The sequence below is a fragment of the Oncorhynchus nerka genome, linkage group LG13 (assembly GCF_034236695.1).
Source record: "Oncorhynchus nerka isolate Pitt River linkage group LG13, Oner_Uvic_2.0, whole genome shotgun sequence".
NCBI classification, from domain to species: Eukaryota; Metazoa; Chordata; class Actinopteri; order Salmoniformes; family Salmonidae; genus Oncorhynchus; species Oncorhynchus nerka.
The window spans coordinates 49,395,677-49,412,355 of NC_088408.1; the positions used below are offsets into that span (position 1 = coordinate 49,395,677).

Sequence of the window (16,679 nt, forward strand, 5' to 3'; positions counted from 1 at the left end):
GAGAACCAACAGAGAATATGAGGCATAAGATGATTAAAAGGTCTAGTGGGGGCTTTGAGCCCAGAACTCGTTTCAGAGGCAGAAAAATGCACCGCAATAAATAAACCAGCGAGGCAAGGGGGAGGCTGCTGAGTTTGAAAGATTATAGCAGAGTAGAGCGGGAAGAGAACGCAAAAAGCCTGCATTCTGTGATTTCCTTCTTCTCTCTGCTCTGTCTTCGTCTGCTGTTCATTAGCTACATCCTGCTCTCTGAAACAACCAGCCTCCCCCTCCCTCTTTCCCGTTCCTCAATGATTTTTTGTTCTTTCTGCTGTTTCCATTCCCCTTACACATACATTCATTTTCTCCCTTTTTTTCCCTCTCTCTTTTCCATCTTCTGAATTTTTTTCCTCTCCTCTTTCAATGTCTGGGCTCCCGTCCTCTCCCCTGTGCCCGTGCTTTGATAGTGGGGCTATGGTATTTGAGGGAGTGAAGGGGAGTGTGGGAATGCAGGGTGTAAATTAGAATGCAGTGTGTGTGTTTCCCTACACGCACACATACACTGCATTCTAATTTACTTGCAGGCTGAAAGGAGAGTGTTTCTCTTGAGCCCTAGAATGTATCCTCTCGCTCTCATTTCTCCTCTCCTTTTTCTCCGTAGCTCCTTTGATTCTTCTCTCTGCGCTGCGGCTCACTCCCCATAATTAGAATGCGCACAAGGGGGACGGAAAAACGAGAGAGAGAGAGAGGGAGGAGGAAGGGAGACTAAAGCAGGCAGAGAGAGAGGTGGGGGTGTGTGCTGCCGAGGCAGGCAAAGCTGGGAGCTGGTTGGCTGAGCAGTTGGCAGGGGGTGGGGGATGGGCTGCCGTGCTGCCATTGGTTGGCCTGGGTCCCAGGGGCAGATGGGGGAGAGAGGATGGGAGCTCCAGTGCAGTGTTCCTCTCCTATATTCTGCTTTCCTCAGCTCTCCTTCTTTCCTCTCCTCTCTTTGCTCTGCTCTCCTCTCTTCTGTGAGCTTCTACAGGGAGCCAAGCTCTGTTCAGCAACAGCTCATCAAGCCCGCCACTGCGCTGAGGTGGAAAAGCATCACAGGGCCTGTCTGTTTTTACCCGCTGTGTGCGTACAAAAAGAATTAGAGGGAAAGACTCCCTCCCCACCATTTCTTGATCTTTATATCATTAGCACTCAATGTGCTGTTAGATCGTAGACTGCATTGCAAGATGAAATATAAGCTGAAACATTAGTTGTTGGAGGTAAGGTTGTGCACAGACTACTACAGGATGGAAGCAGTATTTATATCCATTATTAAGCCGTAGAGGCATGGCTTGGTTTAAGCTGTATAGACATATACTGAAATGATCAATGACACACCTTTTTAAATTTGGTATCAAATCAAAGTTTGTCGTGTGTGCCGAATACAACAGGTGTAGTAGACCTTACAGTGAAATACTTACTTACAGGCTCTAACCAATAGTGCAAAAACGGTATTAGGTGAACAATAGTTAAGTAAAGAAATAAAAACAGTAAAAAGACAGTGTAAAATAACAGTAAGTAGCGAGGCTACATACACCGGTTAGTCGGGCTGATTGAGGTAGTATGTACATGTAGATATGGTTAAAGTGTCTATGCATATATGATGAACAGAGAGTATCAGTAACGTAAAGAGGGGTTGGCAGGTGGTGGGTGGCGGGACACAATGCAGATCGCCCGGTTAGCCAACTTATATTTCTCAGTAAAAGTAACCCTCCTACACCAAGTCTCCTATATGGTTATTTATATCGGGGAGATGCGGGATAACTTAGTACCCTCGCTTATGTGAATTAGAGTTTAGAGCAGTCTGACGAGGGTGAACGTTGATCGCATTCGCGCCAGAATAAATTGCATGTGGGGGAAAATCTCCCTCCGGTTACACACCGCATCCCCAGAATTTTTAAGACAGTCCTCTTCCAGACTCTTGACAGACAGGTGAGTCTGCCAATGAGATGTTGCCATGGGGTGAGACTAGGGCCCATGCCATTCCACTGGAAAGTGAAGATTAACATGCGTTTTTTAATTATTATTTTTTTTAAACCAGAGATCAGATTAGCGGGTCACAGAAACACCCTATTTCCTGTATAGTGCATAGGTTTAATTTTTTTTATTTATTTATTTAACTAGGCAAGTCAGTTAAGAACAAATTCTTATTTACAATGACGGCCTACACAATGACGGTACTAGTGCACTATGTTGGGAATAGGGTGCCGTTTGGGATGCAGTCTGTGTTCCGCCGTCAGCTTTATCTGTCGTCTAGCACAGGTTCTCATTCTCACACGCTCTCTCTAAAACCTAGGACGAGAAGTGTGTTCTCAAACCAGCTACTCTGTCTGTTCTACCTGCAGTCTATCCAACCCCCCACCCTCTCTTTCTTTTCTCATCTTTCTGCCTGCCTCTCTCTCTCTGTCTCTCTCTGTCTCATCTTTCTACCAATCTCATCTCTCAAAGCATCTGCTGAGCCAGTAGTTTCCATTTCAAAGCAAAGCTTCTTTCATTCGGAGCAGAAGTGATGCTCTTGAGGTGGAGTGTGTCCTCAACCCCCTCCTCTCTCTCTCTCTAGCCCTCAACCCCCTCCTCTCTCTCTCTCTAGCCCTCAACCCCCCCCTCTCTCTCTCTCTCTCTCTCTCTCTCTCTCTCTCTCTCTCTCTCTCTCTCTCTAGCCCTCAACCCCCTCCTCTCTCTCTCTCTCTCTCTAGCCCTCAACCCCTCTCTCTCCTCTCCCTCTCTCTCTCTCTCTCTCTCTCTCTCTCTAGCCCTCAACCCCTCCCTCTCTCTCTCTCTCTCTCTCTAGCCCTCAACCCCTCCTCTCTCTCTCTCTCTCTCTCTCTAGCCCTCAACCCCCCCTCCTCTCTCTCTCTCTCTCTCTCTCTCTCTCTCTCTCTCTCTCTCTCTCTCTCTCTCTCTCTCTGACAGACAGACAGACTGTCTGTCTCTAGCCCTCAACCCCCTCTTTCTCTCTAGCCCTCAACCCCCTCCTCTCTCTCTCTCTCTCTGTCTCTGTGTCTTTCTGTCTCTGTGTCTTTCTCTCTCTCTCTCTCTCTCTCTCTCTCTCTCATTCTCTCTGTCTCTCTCATTCTCTGTCTCTCTCTGTCTCTCTCATTCTCTCTCTCATTCTCTCTCTCTCTCTCTCACTCTTTCTCCAGCCCTTTTTCCTCACCGTACTGCATCACCATGAGGATAAACCAAGAACAAAGGTGTCCAGGGAGATTACAGCTCTGGGTCAAATTTAAACATCCAGTCCATTTCACAGTGGAACACATGGGTTGTATTCAATAGTGTACACCATAGCAAAAATGTTTTGCAACAAGTTTCAAGTTCAGGTAGTCCCACGCAGTTTGTTGGTTTTCTTCCTTTCGGTGTCTAATGAATACAGCCATGGGCTGCAAACAGAAATGTGTTCATGGGCAAAATGATCAAACATGAAATAAACATATGTGCTTGGTTTGAAGGCTTGGGATGTCCTGGATGATCACTAGAATACAGTCAGACGGGCTTGTCTTCTCATCCTCCCAGAGTGGCTGTGTGTGGGGTGGCAGATTATAGGTTCTGTGTGTGGCATATTCCGTCTCCTCCGTTTATCAAAAGGTCTAATGGGCCATGATGGGGGCTAGGGATGCGTCCCAAATGGCGTCCTTTTCCCTATATAGTGCCCTAAATAGCCTAATCCCGATGTAGTGCCTTGGTCAAAAGTGGTGCACTAAATCGGGAATCGGGTGTGATTTGGGACTCAGACTAGAATATGGGCAGTCGTTGCGCCTGCCTGTCCTGCCTGTCACCAGATGGGCACTAACCGCTGCCACTGCCGGTTACCACGGTGGCAGACAAAGGCGCCAGCTGGCGCCGTGCCAACTGCAGTGGCAGAGCAGGAGGGGTGGTGGGATCAGGATCAGGCAGCCAGTGGTGACGTCTGCTGCTCCCTCAATCTCTCTCGCTCTCATCCTCTCTTGCTCTCGGTCTTGTCCCTCACTCCCTCATTGATTAGCAGGAGGAAGAGAGAGCGAAGGGAGAAGGCAATTATGCTGACTAAATTGCGCTTTTTTTTCCATCTACAACATCAAAGATAATGAAAGTCTTGGACAGGTTTCAAATTCGCCAGCGGGTTTTATTTTCGTGTTCCTCGCTTTCTTCCTTTGTTCCAGATCGTATTGGTAAATCTATTCTACACAAACTCCCATCTCCCTCAAACATGTCCCGCACCTCTATTCAAGCCAAATGAGGAATATATTGTTTTAATTGTACTGCTCAGCTATATTTGTTTTTTACACACGCGCCCAGCCTCAATCACACACAGGCACCCTTAGAGAAATCAGTCAGATTGCTGCTGTCCCCGTTCCCCACTATTTCTTAAACGCTATCATTAAGTCTCAATTATTTCCCAGCACAGCCCTGCATGTTTGTCGTCTGACTGCTACTCATGATTGCAAATGCTGATGCCTCTCTCCTCAACTCCTCCGAGAGAACTCCTTGGAGTGGGTTCGTTTCATTCTATTGCTAGTGACTATTCCTTCCCCCAAGCCTCTCTTCTCCTTATGACGCCATTCCTCATTGGTGGTTGGCTGATTCAGGCCCGGAGCCGATTGGCTCTAGCCTGCCCGCAATATCTCCACAGAGACCGGGGCATCCAGAGCCACGGTGATGGGCGCCGTCTGAAATGGTGACACCACAAAAAGCCTCTGTTGGCTGTCAATATTTAATTGGGTGTGAATGTGAGAGTTTTCCCCCGGGGGGCGTACGTGCGTTTGTTGTGTTGTGATGGCGGGAAGGAGAGTGACTCACTCATCACACTAACCCTTGGGCTAAATAGCAGACAGGATGAGAGGGGAGAAAGATAAGGAGTACCACAAGGTTATATTTCAGGCCCCTCTCAATTGATAATTTCTTTATTATGGTATTGCTAAGGCAGTGCTTATGGAGTGTGCTTTGGAAGGTGCAGTCACAGTGGGCATATGAACTGTTTTTTCAGCGTGCTGAAGACTGAGGAAGAACCTCATCCTCTCTCTTTCTCTCTGGCATCTGTGCACATCACATACATTAAAACACACAAAAGCTCACTCTTGTTCACATTACCATTCTGCACCAGTGCTTGAGTTTGCTGTTTCTTCTGAACTCCTCCTCAGAAGAATAGCCAGTCAGTCCTCTTTTGAACATGGCATGACTGTGCCTCTTCCTCATCCAGAGAGAGTGTGTGTGTGTCTGTGTGTGTGTGCCCTCCCCTCTAGAGGCTGTCTGTCTAATCCCCCATCCATCACTCCGCACAGAGGCACGTTCCCACCGTCTCCAGACACGCACACACACACAGCCTCCAGAGAGCGCTTATCAAACCTAATACGCCAGCGCTCCTTTCAGATTGTCAGATTTCACAGTAGGGGAGAGTCTGATTCCCCTCATCAGTCTTGTGAATGTCTCTGTGTGCGTACACACCACAGTTTTCTGCTCAGGGCTACCTCCACCACCGCTGCTGCCTCCTACTGCTTCTCAGGAGGCCCAATCAGGGACAATTTTGATAGGGGAGAGATCTAGGCGAGGCCCAGGCAGTCCCCCTGGCCTTCCTTGGCTTTCAGTATTTTCTCAATTGCATATTTTTCAAAGGCAAACTCTTTTCTTTCATCAAGCTATATGGACAGAATCAAAAGGCTGGGGGATGAAAAAGAAGAAAATGGTGGCTGCTCTGGTGAATGTGTTCATGGTCATAGCTAGTTTACATCCCTGGTTTCATCTAGTCTGTCCCAAATGGCACCCTAATGCCTTTTTTTTTATATAGTGCACTACTTTTGACCAGGGTCCATAGGGCTCTGGTCAAAAGTAGGGCACTATATAGGGAATAGGGTGCCATTTGGGAAGGCTTGTCTTTGATTATAAGTCCTTGGTCCTGGTGCGGCGTGTCCACATAGCCAGGGTATGAGTAGCGAGGACAGTAATGTTCTGGATGTACTTACTCCCCCACACTGCTGCCTGTGGTGAATCACAAGTACACGTACACACACACACACACACACACACACTCACTCAGGCTGAGCCATTCTGAGTGCTGGGAAATCAGCAAGATACTATAAGAAACAGATTTTCACCAGCTAAACAAAATGGCAACTTCCTCTGTACTGTGGTACAAGTGTACTTGGCTCCTTTAAAGTTGCGTTGTAAGCGTTTCTGTAGCAAATGTTATGGTTCTCTGTTGTTGGTGTTTTCTTTTACATGACTGCTGCCCAAACTCGAGGGTAACGCTGGAAAGAGTGAACTGAGAGGAGCTGACTGCATGTGGGCGCTACTGCTGTGCCCGTCTCTCTCACTCTCTCTGCCCCAATGAGAACCCACATTCATTTATTTATCCTTCCCCTATTTCACTGCAGAGTCTAGAATGGAAAGGGGGAAGGGAAGGAGGTAAAAGCCCGAAAGACCAATGAGGCTGAATAATTATATTCATCAATTTAGTAAGCCGAGGCCCATAACGAATGTGAATAATTATAACCATAAATCATGCAAGCGGCACAAGTCTTGAGGAATATGTAAACAGGTTTAAGTGGCCCTCCAATGCCTTTCAAACTTTGAAATAAAGGTTTTTTTTTTGCAAATGTGTTACACATACTGAAGAGAAAGGCCTTGGCTGAGTTCTTTTGACCAGGGCTCTGGGCTAATCCCCAACCCCCCCCCCCCCCCATGCCTCTAATGACGCAATCCGCTTCTGTGATGGTGAAGTAGAAAGACTTTTGGAACACATTTGGAGCTTTAGAGGAGTGCAAATGAGAGGAGAAGAATCCCACTGCACAGTAAGGTGCATTCAAGTATAATCGGCTGACGTAGGCTAAGATTGATAGCAGAAGATATGTTTTTTTTATGCAGAGATGGTCTTCACTGCTGTGTGTGTGTTAAGTTACTGATCATACATTCTAAGTGGTTATTATGGCCTCAGATTGTGTCATAATGAAAGGTCGTAGGTGAGAGCTGCCTGTCCGCCAACTCCAGCTCTGAGTGGGGGCTGTATTACCACCACACCGGCAGTCACACGTCATGACCGCAGTCAAATTCCACGTGACGGTTTAGTCACAGTAATTAGGCTTCTCCAAGCTGCTGATGCTTATTTGTAGCCTACCAAACTTGCTAACTGCCTGGTACTCAGTACTGTTGTTCCTATAATCACGCTTGACATCAATGCAAATGTGTCGAAAATTAAATCAAACACTTCATGAGAGCCCATGAGCTCATGTTTGCCCAACATTTCTAGGCCTACTATATTTATTTCTCAACTTTTCTAATATTAAGCACATTGCTTTGCTTTCCAACAGTATAGCCTACCTGGCATGAAAATGAACCAAGGGAAAAGCATCCTCCATTCGCTATTTAAGTGTATAGATGTGTATTTTTATTCCCATGCTCCTGTTCCGAGACAGGTGCATGATAATGGTCCGAAACAAATGTCATTTTAGGACTAAGGAGGGGGGAGATACTAATAATCTATTATTGAGAAGATAATTGTATTGGATTCAGCATTTGTGTACCATGTCTCCTAGAGGTGTGAATCAGGAGTTTGATATCAGACCATTTCTTACAAATCACTTTGATTTGTCTTGCCTTCCAGGTCACCTACTTGGTCATTTTGTAAATATACACTATCGTTCAAAAGTTTGGGGTCACTTAGAAATGTCCTTGTTTTTGAAAGAAAATCACTTTTTTGTCCATTAAAATAACATCACATTTATCAGAAATACAGTGTCGACATTGTTAATGTTGTAAATGACTATTGTAGCTGGAAACGGCTGATTTTTAATGGAATATCTACATAGGCGTACAGAGACCCATTATCAGCAACCATCACTCCTGTGTTCCAATGGCACATTGTTAGCTAATCCAAGTTTATAATTTTAAAAGTCTAATTGATCATTAGAAAAGCCTTTTGCAATTATGTTAGCACAGCTGAAAACTGCTGATTAAAGAAGCAATAATACTGGCCGCCTTTAGACTAGTTGAGTATCTGGAACATCAGCATTTGTGGGATCGATTACAGGCTCAAAATGGCCAGAAACAAATAACTTTCTTCTGAAACTCTTCAGTCTATTCTTGTTCTGAGAAAATGAAGGCTATTCTATGCGAGAAATTGCCAAGAAACTGAAGATCTCGTACAATGCTGTGTACTGCTCTGCAACTGTCTCTAACCAGAATAGTGGGAGGCCCCAGTGCACAACTGAGCAAGAGGACAAGTACATTAGTGTCTAGTTTGAGAAACAGATGCCTCACAAGTCCTCAACTGGCAGCTTCATTAAATAGTACCCGCAAAACACCAGTCTCAAAGTCAACAGCAATGAGGCGACTCCGGGATGCTGGACACATTAATCTGCTTTACAAGGGGTGTAGAGCCTAACTGGCATACAAAGGTGGCGTGTGAGTGTCGAGTTTGGGGAAGAATTTTCACCATAAAAAAGCACCTTTTTATAGTGAAGTATTTCATGCATGATCACATTTCTGGTCACTTTGGAGAATGGTGTTTTCCAGCTAATTTATTGCATTTTGGAACAGTCCCACTTATAGCCTACTGCCGTGTGTGCATTTCCTGCGTTTATAATGTGAAGAAATAGCATAATAGTTTATCAACATTTTAAGCTTATGTTCTGAGCTGTTGCATCAGCCTCATTGCTTTTAACAGTTTTTTTGTTTTTTTTTGATGCGAGTGGTTGTATTAATTTGGGATCTTAACGCATCCCACAGCCCTAGCATCGACTGCACAGTTTCCACAGGAATCGGTAGCGGAGTGGGAGGGGAGGCAAATGACTTGGTCCCATGCCACTTTGGAGGGCAACTCGTTGGCACTATTAGACATTGGCTCCACTCCTGATAAGACATTGACGCCATTGGCATGGCTCTCTCATGGGTGTAATTTGGCCAAATTTGTCTAAATACCTGAGTTGTTTCTGCCCAGTTAGTTTTTCATCAAGTAGGGAATAGGGCGCCATTTGGAACAGACTGACAGTCTAGCCTGACTGCAGTGCTGGGAGAATATTTTCCACCATGCGCCTGCCTGCCTGGTTTTACGGTAACTCAATTGGGTAAAGCCTTCCTGGACTTCAAGAGAAATTTCCAACACTCCAATGTCTCCGTCTATGTTTGACGTTATGTCAAGTCATCAAGTAACTGGTAAAGATTCGACTACCTACCGGTGGAGGTTCTTAATTTGTATTTCAAGGTGTTCTTGACCTTAGCAGACTGGCTCGAAGTCAGAATTTCTCCTGGGTCATGTTAATGTAGAGCACACAACGGAGCACGTTTTTAAAATGTTTTGCAACCGGAAACTAATTTGCGTTTGTTATTGGTCTCGTCCAGGTAGATGCTCACTCAGTTTTTTTTTCTTATTCCTTTTGGTGTGTGTGAACACCACCCTGGCTTTCCCCTTGGTTTGCCTCACACTAACCTTCCTCTCTTGTCTCCTCTGCTGTTCCAGGACCTGTCTGGCACCATAGATGACCTTCCTACGGGCACAGAGGTGGCCGTCAGCTCAGCGGTCAGTGCTTCGGGGTCCACCAGCAGCCAGGGCGAGCAGAGTAACCCGGCCCAGTCGCCATTCTCACCCCATGTATCCCCGCGCCTCCCCGGCCTGCGCAGCGGCCCCTCGCCCTCCCCCGTGGGATCACCTGTTGGCTCAAGCCAATCACGCTCTGGCCCAATCTCCCCCGCCAGCGTCCCAGGTATAGAACGAAACCCTGCACCTAGTTCTAGGAGTAACCTTCAAACACTATACGCCATCTCACACACACACATATCATACTCCAGACAGGGAACAAGGGCCATTTTGCCAGGCTTGATACACTAACTGAATTTGTAGTATTTCAGCCATTTCTAGTTCAGAGAGCAGTTCTGAGACCTCCACAGTGGAACAGCACAGCTCTGGTTGTCATGACTGGCACAACTGTGGATGAAAAAGAGCTCCTTTGTCTCATTACAGGCAGTTCTTTCAGAACTTCTTTTGCATTAGCGACTCTATAGTAGTTAGTCACAGTGGAAGAGAGAAGTCTGGTTCCGTACAGGCAGCTGGGGATTGGTTCCGTACCGGCAGCTGGGGAGGAGCTCTAGCCTCAGCTCCAAAACAAAGGCCTCAGTCATTAAAATAGTTTCTAAACTATGTTAGCAGTTCGGAGTCACTGTAATACAATTACTCTCCCACAGTGCAGCGCCTTGTTGCCCGTTTGACGCCAGGCTGGACTAGTTTAGGGAGATTTGTCCTTATTTGTGGCCAGAGTTACAGTTTATACCCCGACCCTTTCTCTCTCGCTACTCTGGGTGGTGATAACGAGGTCGACGGGAGACTATTTAGTCATCTACACACACACTCTCACCCCTACTGGGAGAGCCGTCAGCCATTAGCCCCCACACTGAGGTACCAACGGACTTGTGATCTCCTCTGCATCCCATCGCCACAGAAACTGCTGCACACGCACACATACACTGTAGGGCTCATTAAAGGGCACCAGGCACACAGCTCCCAGGGAGAGGGGTTCGTTTTGCTAGACACACTGCTGCTCTTCAGGCCAACACACTAACACGACGGATATGGATGTGTGTGTGTGTGTGTGTGTGTGTGTGTGTCCCACTGACGTTTGCTTCCCTCTTCTCCCAGGCACCCAGATGGCCCCCCAGACCCCTGGGAACATGTCTGATGTGGGCTCCCATTCCACCCTGAGCCAGTCCCCCATGTCTCAGGAGAGAGGTGAGATTTTCCTGAACATCACACCACCTTGGGAACCACGATCCTCCTCTCTCCTCCAGGATATTTACCATGCGTGTGAACGATGAAGTCCGCGGGAATCGGTATACGCTCGGATAAGTCAAGTACGGGGGGGGGGGGGGGGGGGGCTTTTTGCGCACGTCCCCTTCATTTCATCGATGGTTTGATAAATGAGGTTCCCCTCTTGTACACAATCTTGACCCTATGAGGGAAATATTTGAACGGATTATGGGCAACTCAAGCTTTTAGTCCCTCCCTAATGATGTATACTAGTGAACCTATGTCCCTCTAGGAGTCCATTTCCCCTGCTCGGTCGCAGGTGTTTTCCATAGGATCATTAGTACAACAGATTAGCCATAGATCATCTTCCCTTCAATGCCTCTAAACCACTGGGCTGCTGTCAGCACTGGGCCAGACCTCTGGCTGTGTCCCAAATGGCTCCCATTCCCTATATAGTGCTATGATTTTGGGCTCTGGTCAAAAGTAATGCACTATGTAGGGAATAGTGTACCATTTAAGATGCAGATGCTGCCTTCATAGAGGAACCGTAACTCTGTCTCTCAGCAGCGGCTGCCAATATGGTTGTCAGTGATGTCAGGCCATGTCAATGAGGCTGTCCAGCGCTGGGGGGGGGGGGGTGTAAAGGACCAAATCAAATCATATTTGTGAGTAGTAGTCCAAATAACACCTCGCCAGCCAGACAGAAGCTTTTTCTCACTGTCTGAAGGGGATCATTGTAACAGTGGTGGCATTAATACAAATTATCACTCACTCCAAGGCCCAAGTTTGGGGAGGGGAGTCAATTAAAATAGGTTTTGTGAGTGCTGTGAAAGCCCAGGGAAGGGGAAAGTCATGTTTTTTTTGTGTTTTTTTTTACCTCATAGAGACTATGACTAAATTGTTAAAGGGATAGTTCACCCAAATGAATTGCTGTCTTACCGTGTCCATAGACTGATTACAGGGCAGGGTTTTTGTTAGGAAAGGTCGGCACCGGACATTTGGCCAGGATCATTTTAATTCACAAACATTTAAGACATTTACCGGGTACATATGCATTGGTTGCGCAACCCGATTAGGGTGTCAACCCACAGAGCTCTGAATGCCAGGAATCACATTTACTCTGAAAAAAAATATAAACGCAACATGTAAAGTGTAAAAGATCCCAGAAATATTAAATACACACAAAAACCTTACTTCTCTCAAATTTGTTTACATCCCTGTTAGTGAGCATTTCTCCTTTACTAAACTAATCCATCCACCTGACAGGTGTGGCATATCAAGAAGCTGATTAAACAGCATGATTGTTACACAGGTGCAACTTGTACTGGGGACAATAAAATGGCCACTTTAAAATGTGCAGTTTTGTCACAACACAATGCCACAGATGTCTCAGGTTTTTGGGGGAGCGTGCAACTGGCATGCTGATTGCGGTAAATGCGCTGTTGCAAGGGAATTGAATTTATTTTACCATAAGCCACCTCCAATGTAATTTTAGAGAATTTGGCAGTACGTCCAACCGGCCTCACAACCGCAGACCACGTGTAGGGTGGCATGTGGGCGAGCGGTTTGCTGATGTCAACGTTGTGAACAGAGTGCCCCCATTATGTGTATATATTCACTGTCTTTATCATTGGGTCAGTGCCACTTTTGTTAGTCCCAGAGTAGTCTACCCTGTAAATTGTGTGAAAAAACATTCTGCTAATGTGTCCAGTCATTTAAAATGTAGTAGAATTGCATGCAATTTGTTTAAGAAAGGCCAACATTTTCCTGTGATATAGCCTGCTTACTGGACGCCACTACGTACTACATTGAACAGTCTTTTTTTGATTGAGTTATATTATTAGCCTAAATTATGACTATCTTACATAGGTCTACAAATGTGAGGTTGCATGGAATGCTTTTTTTATAAAGGTGCATTTTTTTAATGCTGAAAATTTGCTTCCCCAAACGTAAAACTCATAAGCACAGCAATGCGCACAAGGCAGTAGCTTACGCTAATTGCGTTATGTTTGTTCCATAATGCAATTAGTGGGAAAACACCATTTGTGAGGGGTTTCATGTGACAGAGATGAAAATATCAGTTGAAATTTAGAAAGGATATGTAAATATGCAACATGGAGCACGGGTTGCTAATATGACTAGGAGTGTGCCTTTGGTTACTGGACAATGGGAAAGAAAAAGTTGATTTGGAAACCAAAAGTCTATGAGCGAAAAAGGCTACTTGTTTCCATGGCATATGGAAGTGTTTCTAAAAGAATTGCCTGCACGTGTGGTTAGATTTGGGCTAGGCTACTATGAAGGCAAGGCAAGGCATGCCTCAAAATAGTTAGGAAAACGTTCAGGTTTTAAACAATTAAGTATGTGTTTTCAAAATGCATACTGCCTCCAGCTCATTGCAATGTGACAATCTGAAGCCTGCCTAGTTGCCAATGCACTTGAATGGCGAATGGGAAGCGTGCTTCAATTCACCAGTTGAGAAGAAAGAAAATTGTAGGCCTCTTTTTAATTGTGACAATGTTTTTTTTTTTTTTTTTTTTTTTTTTTTAACATGCAATTGCCTTTAGATTTTTTGCGCAATGTTTGGGCTTATAAAAGCACATGTTTCACTTCTGTTTGATGAGCTGTCGCAGCATCTCTCGTGCTACATCAACTGGTATTTCAATCAATTAATTGGCTAAAATACATTTGAACATCTTGGCCATGTTCTGTTATAATCTCCACCCGGCACAGGCAAGAGAGGGCTGGCCAACACCTCAGAGCCTGGTTCCTCTCTAGGTTTCTTCCTAGGTTCTGGCCTTTCTAGGGAGTTTTTCCTAGCCACCGTGCTTCTACACCTGCATTGCTTGCTGTTTGGGGTTTTAGGTCGGTTTCTGTATAGCACTTTATGCTTCTACACCTGCACTTTATGCTTCTACACCTGCACTTTGTGCTTCTACACCTGATGTAAGAAGGGCTTTATAAATACATTTGATTGATTATCTCGCAATGGGCATTTAAAAAAAAATCTTGGACAATTGACCGGCGGCAATTTTATTTATCGTCTTTTCATTTTTTTGAACGGAAAAGCCAGCTATTACCGGCTAAAGGAAACATTGATACAGGGTAAGGAAACAGTATCTAATTTGGGTAAACTATCCCTTGAAGTGGTAGTGAGGTACGGTATTCAAATGATTTTCTCACTACTATGCCCTTAGATGTGGTTTTGATCAAGCAAGATGAAAAGTTAAAATTGATAACAGATGAGACCTTTTCTGCAGTGGCCGGGCGGATGTATTAGCTCTTGTGGTATTTGTCGCCCTATTCAGATCAATTTAAATGTTTATTTGGTCGTTCGCTGTAGCATTTAGTAGTGCTTTTCAACAGACAAGGCTAAGTGTTACCATTCAATTGAAGTGAGTTCACTAAAATTGAACAGACTTGCAACATTGACAATTGGGTTCTCATATCATTGAGTACGTGAGAGATTATTAGAAATGTCTATTTTTTAAGTACCCCCATTCTAACCTTCCTTTAGTTCGGGTCTCAGTTTGAATGCATTTAAGATTATCTCCCTCTCCCTCCCTGCAGGGTTCCCACCTGCCATGCAACGGAACACCCCAGGCCCCCAGCAGTCGGGCCAGGGGCCCCCCGTGTCCCCTCACCCCTCCCTGGGGGGCTCCATGCACCCGGGCTCCTATCATCAGCAGCAGCAGGGGGGCCCTGGCCCCTCGTACGGATCCCAGACCAGCCAGTACGGCCCCCAAGGTAATATTCTGCTCCAGGGTGAAGTTTCCCCGAAGTACAAAACTAGGATCAGCTTCCCCACCCCCAATCCTAACCTTAACCATTTAGTAGGGGAAATGCAAAGCTGACTTAAGATCAGCATCTAGGGACACTTCCCCACGAGGTAATACATCCTCCGTGCTAGGGACTGATGAGTATGTCGGTGCCCAGTAAGACAGTCCAGCCCGTTTCTTCACCCTAGTCTGGCCTATAGAAAGACTGTCTTTACTTAACTCACTTTATTGTCCACTTGGGAAAAATGTGTTGCAGTGTGATGTACACATTTAAATGGTGTTTAAGAAAAAGGACAATGCATACAGTAGACAACGAATTCACAATAACAGTTATATACAGTATGAGAGAAGAGCAGCCTGCTGGGGTTAGTGGGTGGATAGGGGGGACACTCTCGCCCCTGAAGCAGAAGGCTATATTTGACATTTACATTTAGCTCTTATCTAGAGCGACTTACAGAAGCAATTAGGGTTAAGTGCCTTGCTCAGTGGCACATCGACAGATTTTTTTCATGTTGTTGTGTTGGGGATTTGAACCAGTGACCTTACGTTAACTGGCCCAATGATCTAACCACTAAGCTACCTGCCACCTAGTGGAATGGTGCCAGTGCTATGACTATCCTATGGCCCAACTCCAACACGTTTCTACAGGGTTGGAGAGAGCTGGGCTTTTTCCGCAGCTAAGTAAATCTCCAATCAACCTCCAAGTTTTCCATTCTCTACATATACTGTACTCTCCCTCCCCTCTGTGTGTGTGTGTGTGTGTGTGTGTGTGTGTGTGTGTGTGTGTGTGTGTGTGTGTCAGGGCTGGGGTAATGGAGGAGAGCTGTGTGGCTGGCTGTGCTATCCAGCAGACCTGGGTTCAAATACTATTTGAAATCATTTCAAATACTTTATCTGGGCTTGATTGAGCTTGCCTGGCTCAATGGAACCAAAATAATAGTCCCAAAACTCTAAACCCCTCCAACCTTGCACTCTACAGGGACTAAGGCAAATGCTCAAAGTATCTGAAAGATTTCAAATAGTATTTGAACCCAGGTCTAGTGTGTGGTGTTCAGAGCCTACTCCAGGCCTCGCAGGGCAACAGAGCAGAGCAGTGGCACACACACACAAGCAAGGACTATTAATCAGGCTTCTGGAGCGGGTGGGGGCGAGGACCAGAGCTATGAAAACACACACACATCGGCCACGCATTCATCATAAAGGCACAACGCATGAGATGGATTACCATAATGACCCAATGTGTGTGTGAGCCCCCGCTCCAGATGAGTACACACAACTCAGCGCACACACACACACATTGGTTCATGGGTTGGTTTTCTTCCTCAGCTGAAACAACAGAGTAGCTTGATGAATGCTGCACAGCAGGCTTTCATCCAGTCAACCAAAGGGTTCTCGACGCGCCGCATGTCTCCAGTAATTCAAATAACTACATTCCAACGTCTCAACCCTAAAGAAAGCCTAAAACAGAGGCCCCTTCACAACTATCTATAAGCATCTATGCAACAGCCCTGAGCAGTACAGATCCCTGTGGGCGCTGGTCAAAAGTAGTGTATCATATAGGGAATAGGGTTCTATTTGTGACTCCATAGACTGTTTCCTTGGACACTCAGGGAGGTGGAGGGGGGTTTACCTAGTCTCTGATCCGTGTCACACCCAAAGATGTATACAGTGAACAAAAATATAAACGCAATATAAACATGTAAAGTGTTGAAGTTAAAGATCCCAGAACTGTGCAAATACACACGAAAAAAAGCTTATTTCTCTCAAATTTGTTTACATCCCTGTTATAGTGAGCATTTCTCATTTGCCAAGATAATCCATCCACCTGACAGGTGTGGCATATCAAGAAGCTGATTAAACAGCTTGATAATTATACAGGCACAACTCGTGCTGGGGACAACAAAAGGCCACTCTAAAATGTGCAGTTTTGTCACACAACGCAATGCCACAGATGTCTCAAGTTTAGAGGGAGCGGGCAACTGGCATGCTGACGGCAGGAATGTCCACCAGAGGTGTTGCCAAAGAATGTCATGTTAATTTCTCTACCATAAGCCGCCTCTAATGTTGTTTTTGAGAATTTGTCAGTACTTCCAACCGGCCTCACAACCGCAGACCACTATGGCGTCGTATGGGCGAGCGGTTTGCTGACGTCATCATTATGAACAGAGTGCTCCAAGGTGGCG

At 45.7% G+C, this 16,679-nt stretch overlaps 1 protein-coding gene across 1 annotated transcript in view; it reads left to right on the forward strand.

The window, feature by feature from the left end:
* LOC115139633 (AT-rich interactive domain-containing protein 1B-like) overlaps positions 1–16,679 on the forward strand; it is a 116,847-nt gene that overhangs the window by 74,377 nt on the left and 25,791 nt on the right. Inside the window, 3 exon segments of the mRNA XM_065026458.1 lie at positions 9,440–9,683; positions 10,613–10,702; positions 14,288–14,464. Coding sequence (XP_064882530.1) covers positions 9,440–9,683; positions 10,613–10,702; positions 14,288–14,464 — 511 coding nt within the window.